Here is a 17,854-nt window from a genome sequence, read left to right on the forward strand (position 1 = left end):
ATGGTGCAAGATATGATTTTAATTAAGAGATTTGAAGACGTGTTTTTATTCTACGGATACATTTTGTTTCCTTCTTGCTGCTATTCATTATTAAAACACTTGCACTTGGTTTAATGTAATATGGAGGAAAGCAAACACAATACTATAGTGGTTGTAGTGCCAAAAACACCCCAACCTTGACTTGTATGAAGTTGGTGTGTCAGGGGCAAATGGCAGGAGAGCTGCAAGGGGCCCAATCCTTGTTGTGGCAGCACAGCTGTGGCCCTTTCCCCACCATCCCCCTGGCAGTGTGCATGCACCTGCCAACAAGCCAGGATGGGGCTCTGCAGACCTTGGTGCTGTGGCTTGCAGCCTCCCTGCCACCTGTTGAGAGTAGCCTGGACTCTGTGGCGGGCAGCAGGGGCCTGCCCAGAGCCCAGGCTGAGAGACTGCAAGCTGCTGCACTGAGGTCTGCAGAGCCCCAGCCCTACTCATTGCTGGCAATGGGTGCACATGTGCCTTTGGGCGGATGGCAGGGGAACTGCAAGAGGTGCAATCCTTGTAGCAGCACAGCCCTAGTCCCTTTATCCACCGTCTGCCCTGAGGCGTGGTTGCCAAGCAAAATGCCTTCATGTGCCATGCTCTGGCAAGTGTGCCAGGGGTTGCAGACTCCTGACATAGTGGGGCCCTGCTGCAGTTTTGCAAAGTCAAGGAGCTGTGTACCTGTCCCAAAGCCCGGCTGTGCAGTGCCTAACATGCACAAGGCTGGACTGGTGTCTCCTGTGCACCACTGTAATAGAAATAAATTAGATGGACTTGACAAGAAGCTAGTCAAGAAAGAAATTCAAATGTGTTCCAAGTTATAACCGGCTGGTCATGTTAGTCCACCTGGAGAAAGGAAAAGGAGCCATAAGACAAGAAGCTTACAATCTGCAGCTTTTATTGAAAATCTACTTATTCTCTCAATGTTAGCTGATTAGAAGCACCTGAAATAAAGATCCCAGCCTCACTCCTCCAGCTTATTAGTAACTATTTGCTAATCTTGTGTGACTTACGGTACCTATTAGCTTTCATTTCCATGACATCAAGCTCTGGCTTTCTAGTTAATCTCACTGCTAAAGCTGCATGTTAATTTTTTTCTTTACTCAAGTGAACTAGTATCACAGGGGTTAGTGCTCACCATTTCTCATTAGTGGGGGTATCCCTTTCCTTTAAGGCCCATGCTTTACATTCATCCCAGGCTGACATGGTTTTTGAGTTAAAACAAGATTATAAATGCAATATTATGGAAGTGGTTTAGAAAATTATTCATCCCAGAGAAACAAATCCGTGCTGCTGGGAGCTGGGATGACTCCAGGACTGTAATGGGATGAAGCACACTTAAAATCATGGGGTTGGGAGAGACCTCATGGGTCAATCTCTTCACTGGATTTAGACCGAACCCAAAGAAGGTGCCAAATGCTTTTTGTATTATCATGGTGTGACAAATGCATGGCACTCGGCAAATATTCTATGGCTGTCGTATCTCCAAAGTATTCCTAGTCAAAATATTCACACTTCAAAGCTTCAGTCCAACAGAAGATGAAGCAAAGGATGTCAGCTCTCAGAACTACAGGACTAGATCGATTTTGTGATGCAGGGAAGTAGACCTCTAACTAATTGATTACTCCACCATTTCTGTCAATTCACTTATGTTTTGCACTGCTGTATTTCTTCATTCTGGATTTTTAATCTCACATTCATGCCTTGGCACGCTGAAAATATAAAGTACAAAGCAACAATCTGGGCTCTTTATGGAGTCAAAAGGCACAAGACTGTTCTGGAAGAGGGCTGATAGGTTTAATGCCTCAGCATGTTGAATGGAAGACACCCCCTACTTTGGCACCCTGAGCAACTAGGGCATTGTACTCCTTCACGGCCTTCTCTGTCTGCAGAACCAGCACATCAATTCCGTTTTTCTTAAGGTAGTCCACTGTAGATGCTGGTACCTGAAACAAGGAAGGGAAAAGGTGGAATCAGATGGTACGTTCTTTCCCTCTTATACTAATGAAACCCAGTCACTGATTATCTCAGTTAATGAGAGATTCTTTGGGGCTGCAGCGGATAGGACAAGGAGCAATGGTCTCAAATTGCATTGGGATAAATTTAGGTTGGATATTCGGAAGAACTTTCTTGACTATGAAGATGGGTCAGCACTGGAAATGGCTACCCAGGGAGGCTGTCGATGCTCTCAAGAACTTTCAAGGATGGAGATGATTAGATGGACACTCAACTGGGATGGTTTAGTCAGGGATGATCCTGCTTTGATCGGGGTCAGACTAGATGACCTCCTGAGGTCCCTTCCAGCTCTACTAGTCTATGAAAAACATTAACATGATCCTAGGTACAATTCTGAACTTGACTAGTAGGAAGGTAACTGTGGAAATGGCCTTAAAATGATACAGAGAATGAAAAATGTTTTTAAGTTTGTAACACCACAAGACTGCCTACCAGGTCAAATAGAGTTTAGCTCTCCCTACCAGGTCAAATAGAGTATATCATCTCAAAATGAATTATGTTTAACTGAAGACCAGCATTTCTGAATTTCTGTGGCTATAATAACATCATGCAACACTAGCTGGGCTGTTCAATGACACTCAGTCACAGTGTCACAGGCAGGGGGTCTAGTTTACCGTCAGTTTTAAGAGTTTAAAAGAAAAGTGACGTTGTCAAAAAATTCTTACTGTTAAACCATCCTCTGGCAGATTGCAAACCCATTTACAGTTTGACATTGGGCTCCCAGCATGGCAGTATGATGCTCTCAGCAATACTGTCACTACCAGAAGACTGCTCAGAAAAGAAGATGCTAAATTCACATCTTTTTCCATAGGACATGTCTCTTGGCCCCTTTTCTTTTCTTTTTAAATGCAACTATTTTATGAAGGTCAGACCCTGGGGCCGACAACCAGTTGGCCTGAAGACCAGTTGGCAGCTCTCTTGGAACTAGTGAAGGGAACAACAACTGTGTAAGGAGAATTATAAGCAGCTGCAATTTGTGGTTCTCTTATGCTAAGAGTGGCCATACCATGGCTTGCAAGCCCCATGCTGCTCCTGAAGAAAGGAAAGTAATGGGACGCTATGTGCAGATCACCAAAACTGATCACTCAAGCTGCGTGTCCTCTAACAAGGTGTCTGTTTGTGGCTAGAAGGGTTAGGAAGTTGATCCTACCCATTATAGATCAAAAACTTACCTGTAAGGCCTCACTCATGCCACGACCAATCACTAAAGTTTTCACTCCTTTACTGATGACTTCTTCAAGATCGGCAGGCTGCACTCCAGGGGAATGCTACGTATTAGTGGGGAGAAAAGGGGAAAAAAGCTACAGTTTGCAGGTTGAGAGCATTGAGTAGCCGAAGCTTCCTCTACATATGTTGTATTGGGTATTATATTAATTTTATATGGAACAAAAACATCCCTCTCTTCCCAACACTCAATTTAGGTAATATGAGCAATTTCAAAGGATGCTCTAGAACCAGTTTTTAAGTGCACCAGTGAAATATGATTGTCCTCAATTGCTAATTGCATGCAATCACTCTTTATATAAAGCTATAAAGTGAAAGGCCGTGTAGCCAGGTTAGGTATGTTTAAAAGGGATTTCTGGTGGCAAAGACCCAACAAATACTAAAGATTTTAAAAGACAGTTTAAACACCAAAAATCACTGAAATGCACTGGATTTCATGCTTATGGCAAACCAAAATTATCCCACTTTTTTTAAAGCTCCTTTAGATGCTCAAAATTTAAATTGAACTCTGCGTATATAGTTTACTTCATATCTGGTTGGCAGGCTTTCCAGGCTGGAATTACCCAGTTTGGGTGAAAGGTAGCTGGCTGCTAGGACCTGGCCATCATCACGTCCTCTGCTGTGGTACAAGGGAAATGCCTGCTACAGCCACGTCTCGCCGTGACAAGGGATGAGACCCCACTGCCAGCGCTCCGTATCTACAGGTCCGAGCCAGTGGTTTGGCAGGCTGGATGCAGCCTGCTGGCCATGGGTTGCTGACTGCTGGCTTATTTGGTGGAATTAATTTGCTAGGGACAACTGAAGCGCATTGATCAGCTTCTTGTTTAAATTCGGTTTCATTTTCTGGTTTTGCTGCACTCTTCCAAGTCCTTCATTTGGCAAATGAATGTTTGAATCCAAACAAAGTGTTCTCACAAAAAGAGATTCATCTTGTAAAAACCTGGAGTGCTTGAATTTCTTTTTAAAAAATGATTTTTGACTGCAAGCAACTTGTTCCTTTAAAAAAAAAAAAAAAAAAGTACTTTTCCAGATGTTTTTCTATTGTTTTTTGTCTTAATTAACTTTCCCCCCAGCTTGTGACTGTCTATACATGCAGGGTAGCAAGTGTTCTGTGAACATGAACAGAACAACTTATGTGGCTTTTTCTCATTGTGTGCATTTTGTCTAGAAAACTGTTAGCTCTCTTGATGGCATTTTAAAAGAGTCTTTAAGAAGCCTGTGAGTTGCTCTTTATTAATAACAAATGGGCAGCACTGCAGCATATCTTTTGAAGGATGCTCTTTTTATGGAAGCAACGATTTTTAGGATGTGAATGTGACCCGAGAACCTGCTAACAGATGCATGCAGAATCCACCCCTCTCTCTAGAACATGCTGTGTTCACTGAGCGAACTAAACTCAGAGCATCCCTTCAAGAACTTGGCTTGTTTTACTTTGTCATCTTTGCTCTCCGGTACTTTGGGGATGTGCCCATTTATTGCTCCTTGACCCAAGGTCTATGACAGCTGAAGAAGACTCAACATTACACTTCCTCCAGCACCTGTCAAGCCCTTCCTAAACAGTTGTTGGGTTCCTGGAATGTTTTTTATTCAGAAGTCTTTCCAAGGCAAAGCCTCTTTGTCCAACACAGAACTGTTATTCTGGGTTAGACTGTAGGCCTTTCTGTTTTCACAAATGGGGCTCTGGGTAAGAAAGTGCTGATGCTTCAGCAAGAATATAAGAAACTGGGCATGCGTAGAGTGATCAGAGCTGCCTGGTTAGTTGTTATATTTTCTTCCATACCACATGCCCCCAAATAAAACATGCACTTTGCTTTTGGAAGGCAAACTCTATGATAAAAAGACTGCTCCAGAATCCTGGCAGACCGAGACACAGGGTACGTCCTCCTGGAAATGGAGGCTGTGTTAGGGTTGCCAACTCTTGACTGAAGATATTCCGGGAGATTTTTTTTCCCCCAACATTACATAATGTCATTAATTGTACTGTTCAACCCATTCACAATATCAACCTCCCGGATTGCTTTCAGTAGTCACCGGGAGATCGATGCCAATTCTGGTAGACTCCCAGCCACTCCAGGAGGGCTGGCAACCCTAGGGTGCATCCAAATGAGTGTGCACAAGCCTGGCTGACTGGAGCCACATACGCACTCACAGTGTCCAGGAAACATAGCATCCCAGGAAGCAGTCTCGGTGAGGCAGCAGGAACTTCTTGGTGCATCAGGATAGCAAGAAGGCTAGGCCCCACACCCGTGCAAGGCCAGTAGTAAGACTGCTAGCTCTTTACTAGTATAAAAATCTGTAAGTTTTCATAAATAACGAAGTGTTGTTTCCAGACCACAAACCTCATCATGATACCATCTAATGCTCCATCAGCCAGCTCTGTAGCTTTTCACCCAAAAGCCTACTGCCTTATCTAGTACCTGCCTCTTTGTTGGTCATATTTGCTTTTTGCCTTTTCCCAAAAGCTACTGCTTCATGTGACATTTGAGGTAATGGTGTGGCCAACTAGTTAGTCCTTGAATTACTGGGAAGTTGCAAGAGGGTTAACACTGGACTCTGCCCCTGCTGTTTGCTGCCCCAGGGAGAAGCGTTACCATCTTATCAGCCCATGAGTCACAGCATCTGCTTGCTCTATTCCACTCTAGTGCTAGAGCCATGAAGAAAAATCAGCTTTGCTGCTGAAGACATTGCACCTCAACTTTGGAGGGCTGATTTTTTTGGGGGGGGAGGTGCATGGGGTATGCCAGCAAATACAGTACCTCCCTAACTTGTATTTAACAACCCGGATAAACCAATCCTCCATAAATTTTTCTAATCCCTTTTTGAACACTGTCATAGTGTTGGCTTCTGTGACATCAAGTCCCACGCGTTAGCTTTGTGTTACGTTAAAACGCTCTTCCTTTGTTTGTGTTTAAGCTGCTGCCAGATGACAGAGGACTGTCTTTGGGTGCCCCCTTGTTATGAAACAAGGCAAATATCAGTTCCCTATTCAGTTTTTCCATGTGATCTTAGACCATATCCTCCTCTCCCTGCAGCCATCTCTTTTCCAAAGTGAAAAGACCCAGCCTGTTCAGTCTTGCACCCCCACAAGTGAAAGAAACCCTGGCCCCATGGTAATAGTGCTATCCCGAGGTATAAGATACCAGCTGTATACAGGGGGAAGGCAAGTATATCTCCCTAACAGGCACACGTGGGCCAGCGTGCTAGTGTTCACCACTCCGAACGCCAGCCAAGGCCTAGGTCCTAGCTTTAGACCTCCAGCTTGGTACTGTTGCATAGCCACTAGGCTGCTCTTGCCTCAGAAAGGGAAATAACCTGTTAACCCACTGAAGTTTTATCCCTCCACTTAGAAAGGATATCTTGATATAAGGCTTTGCTGGGGTGAGTTAACCATTTAAAATGCATGCTGATGACAAAAGGGAGACATATGGTCTTAGGGGCCTCTAAAAGCTCCAGGTGTGCTTTAATGATAAGGCACCTGGATCCAGACAAAAGACGGAAGTATGGCCAACTAATTACAGTCCTTGGATTGCTGGGGAGGATATGAAATCTGCAATCAACACTGGAGCCATTAAAGCCTTGGAACAAAGAGCAATGAGGATTGCATTTCATCTATGCTGTAACCCCCTAGAAGGAGGGGGCTGCTGCCTGTTTTAGATCCCCTGCTCCAGGCTATAGGAACAGCTACATTCTCCCAGTCACCTCTATGGATCTGGGGGCAAGAGGGAGACAGGAACGACAGCCAAAGACCCTGCCTGTTTTCTCTTTTCTCCTGTTCTTTCAGGAACCCTTCCCCTTGTCTCCCATTAGCAGCTGGCACCAAAGTGCAGCTGGCCAGGAAGGCTGCCTTTTATCCCCAGGGTTAAGGTCACATGGACTATTAGGCCTTAGTTACAGAACCCTGCCAAGCCACTTATACAATTTTCCCAAGGAGAGAATTAACCTGCCAGGCACCAATTTGTCAGCACAGCAGCAGAAGCAGCAATTTATTTCTAATGAATGTGGAGCAAGAGGGGCACCTGGGGCAATGCCACCTGTTTCACAGTTCGGTGTCCCCTGAGGACTTGTGTCCCCCCCTTTCCTACCCCAAAAAGGAGTGGGTGGAAATACTGCCAAACTCTTCCCCATCTGCTAATCAAATCAAGCATTGCAAAGCTCCCTCAGAGCTGGGGAATGAAGTGTCAAGTCAGGAACCCTTGAATCCATTCCCCATTTTGCTGTGTGACCCCAGCAGTCATCTTCAGCTGTGGAAACAAGTGTACAGCAATAACACGTACCCGAGTCCAGAGCTTTAAAGAGACAGCAAAGAGAAAAACAGGGATTTTTTTTACTGTTTTGATAATGTGGAAAGGAAGGTGAAAAGCCTCCCCCTGTTGCCCCTCATTTTTCCTTGGGTTTTTTAAAGCCTTATACAGATCCAAAATGTCACGGCTCTTCTCCCCTGTTTTGACTGGAGGACTTGTCAGATGACTCAGCTGCAGACTAAAGCTCTTTAAATCTTCATGGAGACAGCATTTCTCCCTAGTGTTTTATAGGTGCTAGCCAAAAAAAAGGTTTAGTCTGGCAAAAGAAAAAAAAAATCAGTCTCCAACACAATTAACCAGGTTTCATATAGGACTGATATTACAAACCTAGTTTTCCAGTCATCGATTGATCCTTCCAGGAAAAATAGGATAGATAAGCCTTGAATTTCTAATGTGAAAAAATAGACTCAACCACAGTGAAAACTCCCTCTCCCCTCTTTCTTCAGGCCATCCCTGTACAGAATAAGGCAGCATGGAAAAAAAAAGACCTACAGCCCTCAACCCTGTTTGTCTCTGCAAAGCCCTTTAGCCCTTTGCCCAAAGGGTGCTGTGTACTAGAAGCATCATTATAAATTGATAACATTCAGCACTGGATGAAATTCCTTTCCCTGACCCTTTTATACTAACTTCCAAACAAAAGTGTCAAGCCTGCAATTGGCTCTGCACAAGATCCAACTGGCTTCAGTGAGGCATTGTGTGGGTTTACATGAACACAATGGCAAGTGGAAGCTGAGAGTATTTGGCCTGGGCTACAGTTTTGTATTGTTTTTGCCTTCACTTAGGGGTGTGGACTTACTGTGTGTCAGCTGCTTTGTGATTACCGCTGTGTCTGTCAATGCCTATCTTGGGGTAAGTGGAAGGTAAACCATGGTCACTTGGCCCTGTTTCATTCAGGGATGAGTTGTCCTGGTTTTGCTTCTGCTTACCATGTGATAGTAACTGGCTTGTGTGTTTGGTGCTATGGAGCAGCTGATGTGGGGAGTCGCTCCTTTAAATTGCTGTGACTTGTCTGTTTATATATTTATATCAGTAGAAAATTATTCCCTTTTCCCTTAGAAAATTATTCCCTTTTCTATGTCAGAATGTGGACGCACGGAAATACTTCCATACTAACGTTACTATGTTGCTGGGGTTTTGGTTGGTCTAAGGAGATAGGCAGGCGAGGGTCTTTGGGTAGATGCGATATCTTTTATTAGACCAGCCGAGTAGGTGGAAAAAAGTTCTTAGCAAGCGTTTGGGTGCAGTCACCCTCCGTCAGGCATAGGGAGTCTCTGCTGGTCTGAGACTCCAAGGAATGAGACAAGCTAAAAGTTAAGCCTTCCTTGGAGTCTCAGACCAGCAGAGACTCCCTAAGCCTGACGGAGGGTGACTGCACCCAAAAGCTTGCTAAGAACTTTTTTCCACCTACTCGGCTGGTCTAATAAAAGATATCGCATCTACCCAAAGAACCTCGCCATACTAATATTACTGCGTTCACATTTGGAGGAGGCAGTCCGAGTACTTCCACTATACTGTTTTTAAAGTACTTGGTCTTGAAGAGGTTGCATCAGATGAAGGGCACTGTACTGCAGCTGCATTCCTTATCAGGCAAAGAATCCCAAAACTATTTGGGAAGTACTACAGTAATTGTTCCCCAGGCTGCTCCTGTAACCCATTTAACATGGACCAAGGATAGCAAACACAACACTTACATTAGTTCCCGTTTCTCTCCAATCCCAGGTTCGGCTTCCCCCTGGCCACACTTTGCAGTCCTTATAAGTCGCAGAACAACCTTTCACCTTCATCTGACCCCAGGAAAGGGAAGCAATTTCAGGAGAAGACATTGCAGAGCTGAACCAAAGGTCTGAAATAAAGGATGTTTATCCCCATAGCACCGTATGCCTGGTACCCAACAGAAAAGGCCAATCACATCCTTGCCCTGAGGAACTTAAAAGGTAAATGCAACTCTTACATACAGTTAGCACTGAGGAAGGAAGGCTGTTCTTGTGATTTAGGCATCGGGTTGGGGTTCAACAGATGTGTTCTGTTCTCAGCTCTTCCCAAGCAAACGTTTATGGGGGACTTTGGGCAGGTCACCTAGGCCCACATTTTTAATAGATACTTAGGCACCTGATTCTCATTTCAATGGAAGAAAGACACCCAGTACCTTTAACAATCTGAGCCTTGGCTCTCTTTCCATGTACAAATTGGGAATTTATTATAATCCTATACCTTTTAAAGGTGTGGCAAAGGCAAGGCTGCAGACCCTAGGGGGATGCTCTGATGTTATAGCCATCTAGGCTGTTGGGACCTACTGAGAAAGTGGCGGATATGGTGATTATGAATGCAAAGAGATGGAGGATGAGATGAGGACAAGCAGCAAGATATTTGCCTAGCTGGCTTTAAATCAAGGGCCAGATGTATTCAGCAGAACAAGAGGGAGCTGTATTTTGGGCAAGGATTTACTCTGTACTGCTAAGTCCCTGGGTGGCTTTCCTGCCCCATTTCTCTTGGGGCACTATTTCTCAAACTTTTTAGACTCCAGACACCGCTGGATAGACTTAAGCCACCCTTTGGAAAATACCGGATCTTAGTTTTCTTTTTTTTTTTTTTTGTCTACAGAAAAATAATAGAACAGTTCTTCTGTTGCAAAAATCTCAGAAACACCACAGCTATGGATTTCTGGATTTGAAATCTCTGGATTTATCTTGTGAATCACAGATTCATAGATGTGAGGGTCAGAAGGGACCTCAATGGATCATAGAGTCTGACTCCTGCATAGGCAGGAAAGAATGCTGGGTTCAGGTGACCCCAGCCAGATGCCTATCCAGCCTCCTCTTGAAGACCCCCAGGAGAGCACCACCTCCCTTGGGAGCACATTCCAGATTTTGACCACTCTATAACTGTGACAACGTTCTTCCTAATGTCCAGTCTAAATCTGCTCTCTGCTAGCTTATGGCCATTATTCCTTGTGAGCCCCAGGGGCGCCTTGGTGAGTAGAGCCTCACCAATTCCCTTCTGCACCCCCATGATGAATTTATAGGCAACCACAAGGTCACCTCTCAGCCTTCTCTTGCAGAGGCTGAAGAGGTCCAGGTGCCCTAGTCTCTCCGTGTAGGGCTTGGCCTGCAAGCCCTTAATCATACAAGTGGCCCTCCTCTGGACCCTCTCTAGGTTATCCACATCCCTCTTGAAGTGTGGTGCCCAAAACTGGACACAGTACTCCAGCTGTGGTCTGACCAGTGCCCAATAGAGGGGAAGTATCACCTCCCTGGACCTGTTCGTCATGCATCTGCTGATGCATGATAAAGTGCAGTTAGCTTTGCTGGTGACTTCGTGACATTGATGACTCATGTTCATCTTGGAGTCCACTAGGACTCCGAGATCCCTTTCCACTTCCGTGCCGCTGAGCAGGTCATTTCCTATGCAGTAGGTGCACTGGACATTTTTCCTCCCTAGGTGCAGCACTTTGCATTTCTCCTTGTTCAATTGCATTCTACTGTTTTATGCCCATTTTTCCAACCTGTCCAGGTCTGCCTGTAGTTGTTCCCTGCCCTCCACTGTGTCCACTTCTCCCCACAGTTTTGTATCATCCACAAATTTGGACAGAGTGCACTTCACTCCCTCGTCCAAGTCACTGATGAAGACATTGAAGAGTATTGGTCCAAGGACTGAGCCCTGCAGGACCCCACTGCCCACACCCTTCCAGGTCGACACTGACCCATCCACCACCACTCTCTGGGTAGAGCCTCACCAATTCCCTTCTGCGCCCCCATGATGAATTTATAGGCAACCAGGTGCCCCTGGACCTCTTCAGCCTCTGCAAGAGAAGGCTGAGAGGTGACCTTGTGGTTGCCTATAAATTCATCATGGGGGCGCAGAAGGGAATTGGTGAGGCTCTACTCACCAAGGCGCCCCTGGGGCTCCCTAGTCAATTCGCCACCCACTGGACTGTGTAATCATCCAAGTCACCGCCTCTTAATTTGTTCACCAGTATGGGGTGGGATACCATATTGAAGGCCTTCCTGAAGTCTAAGTAAACAATATCTACCCCTATTCCTGTGTTGAGGTGTTTTGTAACCTGGTCATAAAAAGAGACTAGATTAGTCAGGCATGATCTACCAGCTACAAACCCATGCTGGTTTTCCCTCAGCATAATTTTTCCTGCTGGTCTCTCACATGTATGAGCTTTAGTAATCTTTTCAAAGACTTTACCAAGGATGGAGGTGAGACTGACTGGCCTGTAGTTGCCTGGATTCTCCTTCCTCCCCTTCTTGAAAAATAGGGATCACATCGGCCCTTTTCCAGTCTTCCAGGACCTGGCCCATGCGCCACTAGTGCTCAAATATTCTTGCCAGTGGCTGTGCAATGACATCAATCAGTGCCGTCAGCACCCTTGGATGGACTCACCTGGGCCTGCTGACTTAATGCAGTCCTTCCAAGTGACCCTGCAACACCTCAGAGTCAATGCTTGGTAGTCTGAAGCCCTGCTGTTGTGTCTCTACGATCCCATTGTGAGACTTATTTTGCCCCTCGTTTAGGAACACTGAGGCAGAGAACACTTAACAGTGCTAACATTGTGTGACACCCTCGAAAGGATCTCAAGGTACCCTGGTTGAGAACCACTGCCTCAGAGACTGTGAAGGGTCAGATGAAATCCATTCTTTTGAAAACCTCCTGTAGGCACATCTGAATTGCTCACCACAGTCGCATCTAAGCAGCAGTCAAGGAGAGATGTAGATGCTAGAAGGGAACAAAACACTCCCCGATTTTGGAAACCAGTGTGCTGTCTCTACTAGACTCAGAGACACCATAGTCTGACCTTTGCTAGGATTCTGGCACCGTGATGGGAACTACATCAATGTGTTGGGTCACCCTCAAGGAGGGTGGCCTTTCTGCCCTTCCAGTAGAGGACAACCAAGGACAGTCTGACTACAGCATCTCAAGAGAAAACAGTTACCTCTGCACTGAAGAGAGCTTTCTCCATTCTGTTCCAACTAAATCTGAGGGGTCGACTCCATCAGATAAAAAGTGAGATTCCTTAATGAAATGTATGGAATTCAATCCCCCACTCAAGCACTGCATTCACTTCTCCAGTCTTTCCAGATTTCTACCCAGAAAAACCTATTCCCATCCTCTAAGCCTTTTTACGTTGTTCAAAATCAGCAGCAAAATCTACTGCCTGAGCCCATACTACTGATTAAAGAAAGAGCTTGCAGAAGAGCAATCTGTGGATTAACAGACGTTCCAGCCTCCTGGAAAATCTCAAGAAAAACCTACTAACGTTTGCACAGAGGATCAAATAACATTAGAGTAACCTTGCAACCCCCCTCCTTCCCCAACACACACGGAGACAAACTACAGGAGAGACAGCACTACTCTTCCCTGATTGCCAAGAATGAATTTGAGTGCGCTGCCTCAAATGTCACACGAAGAACAAACAGCATGACTACTCACAGATCAGCAAAAGATTGAGACGACTTCACATCTGAGAACAGAGCAACTTTTTTTGCCTTCTTTCAAAGCCAATGATCGTCTCCTCAGACACATTACTTGCATGAGACTGGAATTCGACCAGGCGCGTCCTAGATTGGGTAGTTGGGCACTGGTAGTGCTATGGAGGCTGGTTCCTTTCACAATAAAGGTCCTAAATTTTTAGTTTGAAATAACCTGCTAAAGTGAGGCAGCACCAGGAGTGAAACAAAAGAACTAAGGCAAATTCCAAGTCCTCCGGATTAAGTCTGTGGCCTTAGTAAAAGGCAAACACAGACCATCCAGCAGCTGGTTCTGGACCATTGAGTTTCTGCCTGAAATGTCCTGGATGGCTTAATTCTATGAAAGTAGTAGTATGAACTCACGTTAGTGGGAGATCAGTGGTGGCCTTAGGGTTGTTGGGGCCCTGGGCAAGAGAGTCATTTGGGGCCCCTCAGAGGCTTAATTTTGATGACCTATAAGCAAGTCAGACATTTTCAAGTTCAATTTCACTTTGCCCTATCCATGAAACTGCAATGAAAGGATCTTAATACAACATTTATAATACAAATATTCAGTGTAATTAATTGTTATAAAATGTGGGGCCCCAAGCAGTCACCTGGTTTGCTCTCTCCTAATGCTACTGGGGAGATGATACAGAAGGAAGTTAGTTGTCTTTAGGTAGACAGCCAAAACACGGATGTGGAAAGATTTCCATAGAAAGAGATTAAAAAAGCTGAAACTATACAACTGAGAGAGGAGATGTGATGTGAGAGGGACCAAGTAGTTTAATAAGGAGCTTTTATTTATTCTTACCAATAACACAAGGAGAAGGAAGTACACCTAAAGGCAAAAAAAAGCTTAAAGGGAGTATTTTTCCATTGTGAATACTTGGTTTCGAATTTATTGCCACAAGGTATCACTGGGGTCGACATTACTAACAATTCACAAAGATTCATCAGGCAGGAATTTAAAAACAAGTTTGTTTTAGAAGGAATAAGATGCAGGGCCCAGACCATCCCCCAAGTGATGGGGGAGGTGGGAGGTTGAGAATGGTATTCCTTAATGATCCGCTGTGGCATGACCCATACGTTTTTATGAAGCATCTGCTATTGGTTAAGATTGGAGATGGGTTAATGGACTACAGTATGCGGTCTCTGGTGCAGCATTTATCCTGAGCTGCAGCAGGCAAGCCAAGACAGACTGAAGATTACTCCAGCAGTGGCACACAAAGACAGCTGAATTAGTTTGGCTGTTTTCAGAGGAAGAGTTGTATTTGAGGATGCTTTTTTCACCCCTTGGCAGCTAAGGTTCTTTGAGATGTCAGGTATTCTGGTGGTAGCTTTATTGGTCTAGAGGAAAAAGCAAGCAGAACTCATAGCAGAGATGATATTTTTTTTATTAGACCGACAAGATTTTTGCAAAAAAAATTCTTAATTTCAAGCTTTCAGGCGCAATCACCTTTCTTTGGGTATAGCGAGTCTCTGCTGTTCTAAAATGCCAAGAAATGAGAGAAGCTAAAAGTGTGACAGGGTGTCAATGAGAACATAAATAGGTAGAAATTAGGAAAACAAAAAAGGTAAAGCAGGGAAGGGAGTGGGAGGAAAATGTAGGTGAAAAAAAAAGCCAAAGGTGAGTAAGAGAGACACTACAGTAGTAGTAATTCAAGGTAGAAGAGAGGCTGTCTGTGAAAAAGGAACATGGAATATATAATTTTATCACTCCTTGTCTCTCTCTGAGATATGGAGAGGAGGTAGATAAAGATGAAGCCATACACTGAAACCACTTAGAAAGAACGAATGGAGTCATCAGAAGGGCAGAGAACACAAGCAATCGGTAACATCAGTAAAACGGCAGCAGATTTGTTTGACGCCTGAAAGAAGATCACGCAGGACAATGACAGAAAACACTGCAGAGGGCTAAGAACTAAATCTAGTGCAACCTGAAAGAGGGGCCTTGAGGCCAGGTTTTCAAGGATATTTCAGCACCCAAAGATGTTGATATATTTTTCAAATAGCTTTTCAAATCCACCAAGGTCTCTAAGCTGGAGCTGGAGATCAGAGTAGCCTATCAAAATCAAAGCCTGTCCCAAGTGAAGGAGTATGAAGACGAAGGAATCAAACAACATGAAGTAGTAAGTTCTGACTCTGTGGAAGAGAACAGCTCCTACAGAGGACAGTGCAGTTCTCTTCATGTTATTCCAAGAAGGAAGAACAGCTGGGACAAAATGACTTTCGTGCCCTTGAGAAAAGGAGCAGCAGGTGTTTTGTCAGGATCAAGGGAAATTTGAACATAAAAGTGGGTAGGCAGTAAAGCAGGAAGCAAGAGGGAGAGACAGGTTTAGATATACAGGGGAGAGAGAAGAGGATCAGAATTTAAGACCTGTGAAGTTCAGGTTCAGAAACCGACCAGTTCAGCTTCACTCTTTAATCTGGGGAAAGCCTGAGTAAGGTCAAGATCCATCCAGCCAGAAAGCCACCATCATACATGGCAGAAAGCCGAGACGGCAGAGGACGAGGACCTGGGAAGAAGCAGGGAAAAATAGTAGATGGGGGGCACTATTATATAGAGCCAGGCCTGGGAAGATCTCTGGTTGAAATTATGCATAGGACAAGAAATTATGCAAGGACAAGATCTCTGTCTCTTGTCCTTGAACATTGGAAGTGTTTCCTTGTTTTACACTAGTCTCACACATCTGGCCTTTAGCAAGCGAGTGCTAGCCTGGTGCACCAGGTAACACTGCTTCCATGGGGCTACGTGGGAAACAGTAGTTCCAACCAGTGTGCCAGCACCGGGGAACATCACGTTTACCAGTATCAGCCAGCTGCTCACTGGAGGCACGTTCACAGCAGCTTGTGGCTTGTCCAGGAGTCGATCCTGCCATTCTCATTCATATCCACTGCCTAGCTTAAGCACTGCTTAAAGCCAAAGGTGAGTAAGAGAGACACTACAGTAGTAGTAATTCAAGGTAGAAGAGAGGCTGTCTGTGAAAAAGGAACATGGAATATATAATTTTATCACCCCTTGTCTCTCTCTGAGATATGGAGAGGAGGTAGATAAAGATGAAGCCATACATTGAAACCACTTAGAAAGAACGGATGGAGTCATCAGAAGGGCAGAGAACACAAGCAATCGGTAACATCGGTAAAACGGCAGCAGATTTGTTTGACGCCTGAAAGAAGATCACGCAGGACAATGCCCTAGCACCTTGCAGTGCTGAGTGTATTTATCTTTGCAGGACTGCCGTGAGGCATACAGTAGCAATTTCCTCCATTTTGCACCTGAGAGCCCAAGCGACATGCCCAAAGCACTCAAGAAGCCAGCATCAGCAACGGGCATTAAGCCCAGCTCCTCTGAGGCTCAGGGCCATTGCCCTCTCTGCTGGACCCTTCTCCCTCTCCTACTGCCCCCTTACTCAGGGCTGCTGGTTTCAGCAGGGCCCCAGGACACTGCCCTGCATGGGGCTGCAGGGTCGGCTTCAGCAGTAGGATGTTTCAGCATCTGAGAGAACGGGGTGCAGCATTGGCACTAGCAGGTGCTAGCACGACCGTCAGCTCCTCCTCGCTGAGGGCTGCTTTCAACCCTCATCTACCCCCCCAAAGACCCCACTTGCCCCCCACCCTGTCTACCTGCCATTTACCCTGCCCCATCTACCCCCATGAGAATCCCATCTAAGCCCCCCCCCCCCCAAGACCTTCATTTATCCTGTCCCCATTTACCCCTAGGAGACTCCAGCTTCCCTGCCCCCATCTACCCCGCAAAAGAATCCCATCTCTGGGGTGTAGCTGGGGTCTCTACCCCCACCTACCCCATACAGGCCCCAGCTACCCTGCCTCCACCAACCACCCAGATCTCAGCTACCCTGCCATGTACCCCAGAGACCCCCTTCTACCGTGCCCTATCTAGCCCCAGAGACCCCCACCTACCCTGCCCCAGTTCCTCCACAACAGGCCCCAGCTACCCTGCCTGCAGCTACCACCCAGATCGCAGCTACCCTGCTGTTTACCCCAGAGACCCCCTCTACCCTTCCCTGTCTACTCTCAGAGACCCCAGCTACAGTGCCCACATCTACCCCCCGAGACCTCCCATTTACCCTGCTCCATCTACCTGCCACAAAGACCCCCATCTATCCTGCCCCTACCTACTCCCCAGACCCCAGCTACCCCAACATCCCATCCAACTCCCAGAGACCACCCCTCACATCTACCTACCCTATCTACCCCGCAGGGACCCCAGTTACCAGGCCCCCATTTACCCTGCCCCATCTACGCTGCCTCCATTGACACCCCAGAGACCCCAGCTTCTCTGCCCCACCTACCCCCAAGACTCCCCATTTATCCTGCCCCAGGTCCCCTGCCCCCCACCTACCCCCCAGATCCTACCTACCCTGCCATTTACGGCAGAGACCTCCCTCTACCCCCCTCCGCAATTACCCCATCCCCTAGCCCCCACCTACTCTGGCAATGTACCCGAGACCCCCTGCACCCCCTGCGCAGCCCCTCCCGGCCCGAGGGGGCGCTGCATCACCTCGCTCACCCGCTCGCTAGTCCCGCAGAGGCCGCTCCAGCCCCGCCCCTCAACCCCGGGGGTGCCGCACCCGCCCCAGCCCTCATTGGCCAGCTACACTCGACAGCCCCTCCCCGCCGCTGCCACCGCCACGCCCCTTAACGCTGCCCACCAGGGAGCGGACGTTGCGCCCCCTCCCCCACCCTCCGTCGCCGATTGGCTGCGCCCGCGTTCTGCGCCCGCCCCTGCCCTCTCCCCCACCCAACCCCCCGCCTTGTTTTCGTTCCCGTGTCACACGAGGCGCGGGGCAGTCGAGTGGTGCCGCTCTGCCCCCC

At 46.5% G+C, this 17,854-nt stretch overlaps 1 protein-coding gene across 3 annotated transcripts; it reads right to left on the minus strand.

Moving 5' to 3' along the window:
* Window positions 1-902: 902 nt before the first annotated feature.
* Window positions 903-17,608, minus strand: AAMDC (adipogenesis associated Mth938 domain containing). Of its 3 annotated transcripts, none has more exons than XM_090030708.1 (4): window positions 17,541-17,608; window positions 9,254-9,405; window positions 3,210-3,305; window positions 903-1,967 (listed from the first exon to the last, which is right to left on the minus strand). In XM_090030708.1, exons 2-4 carry the CDS (start codon window positions 9,383-9,385, stop codon window positions 1,827-1,829), a joined length of 369 nt encoding a protein of 122 aa, XP_089886834.1. In that variant the 5' UTR covers window positions 9,386-9,405; window positions 17,541-17,608; the 3' UTR covers window positions 903-1,826. The 3 variants fall into 3 exon arrangements, with proteins under 3 accessions (XP_089886834.1, XP_089886833.1, XP_089886835.1); XM_090030707.1 differs by having other exon boundaries at window positions 17,550-17,599; XM_090030709.1 differs by lacking the exon at window positions 17,541-17,608 and adding an exon at window positions 12,999-13,882.
* Window positions 17,609-17,854: the final 246 nt, after the last annotated feature.

The sequence above is a fragment of the Crocodylus siamensis genome, chromosome 1, assembly GCF_052110815.1.
Source record: "Crocodylus siamensis isolate JL-2025a chromosome 1, ASM5211081v1, whole genome shotgun sequence".
NCBI classification, from domain to species: Eukaryota; Metazoa; Chordata; order Crocodylia; family Crocodylidae; genus Crocodylus; species Crocodylus siamensis.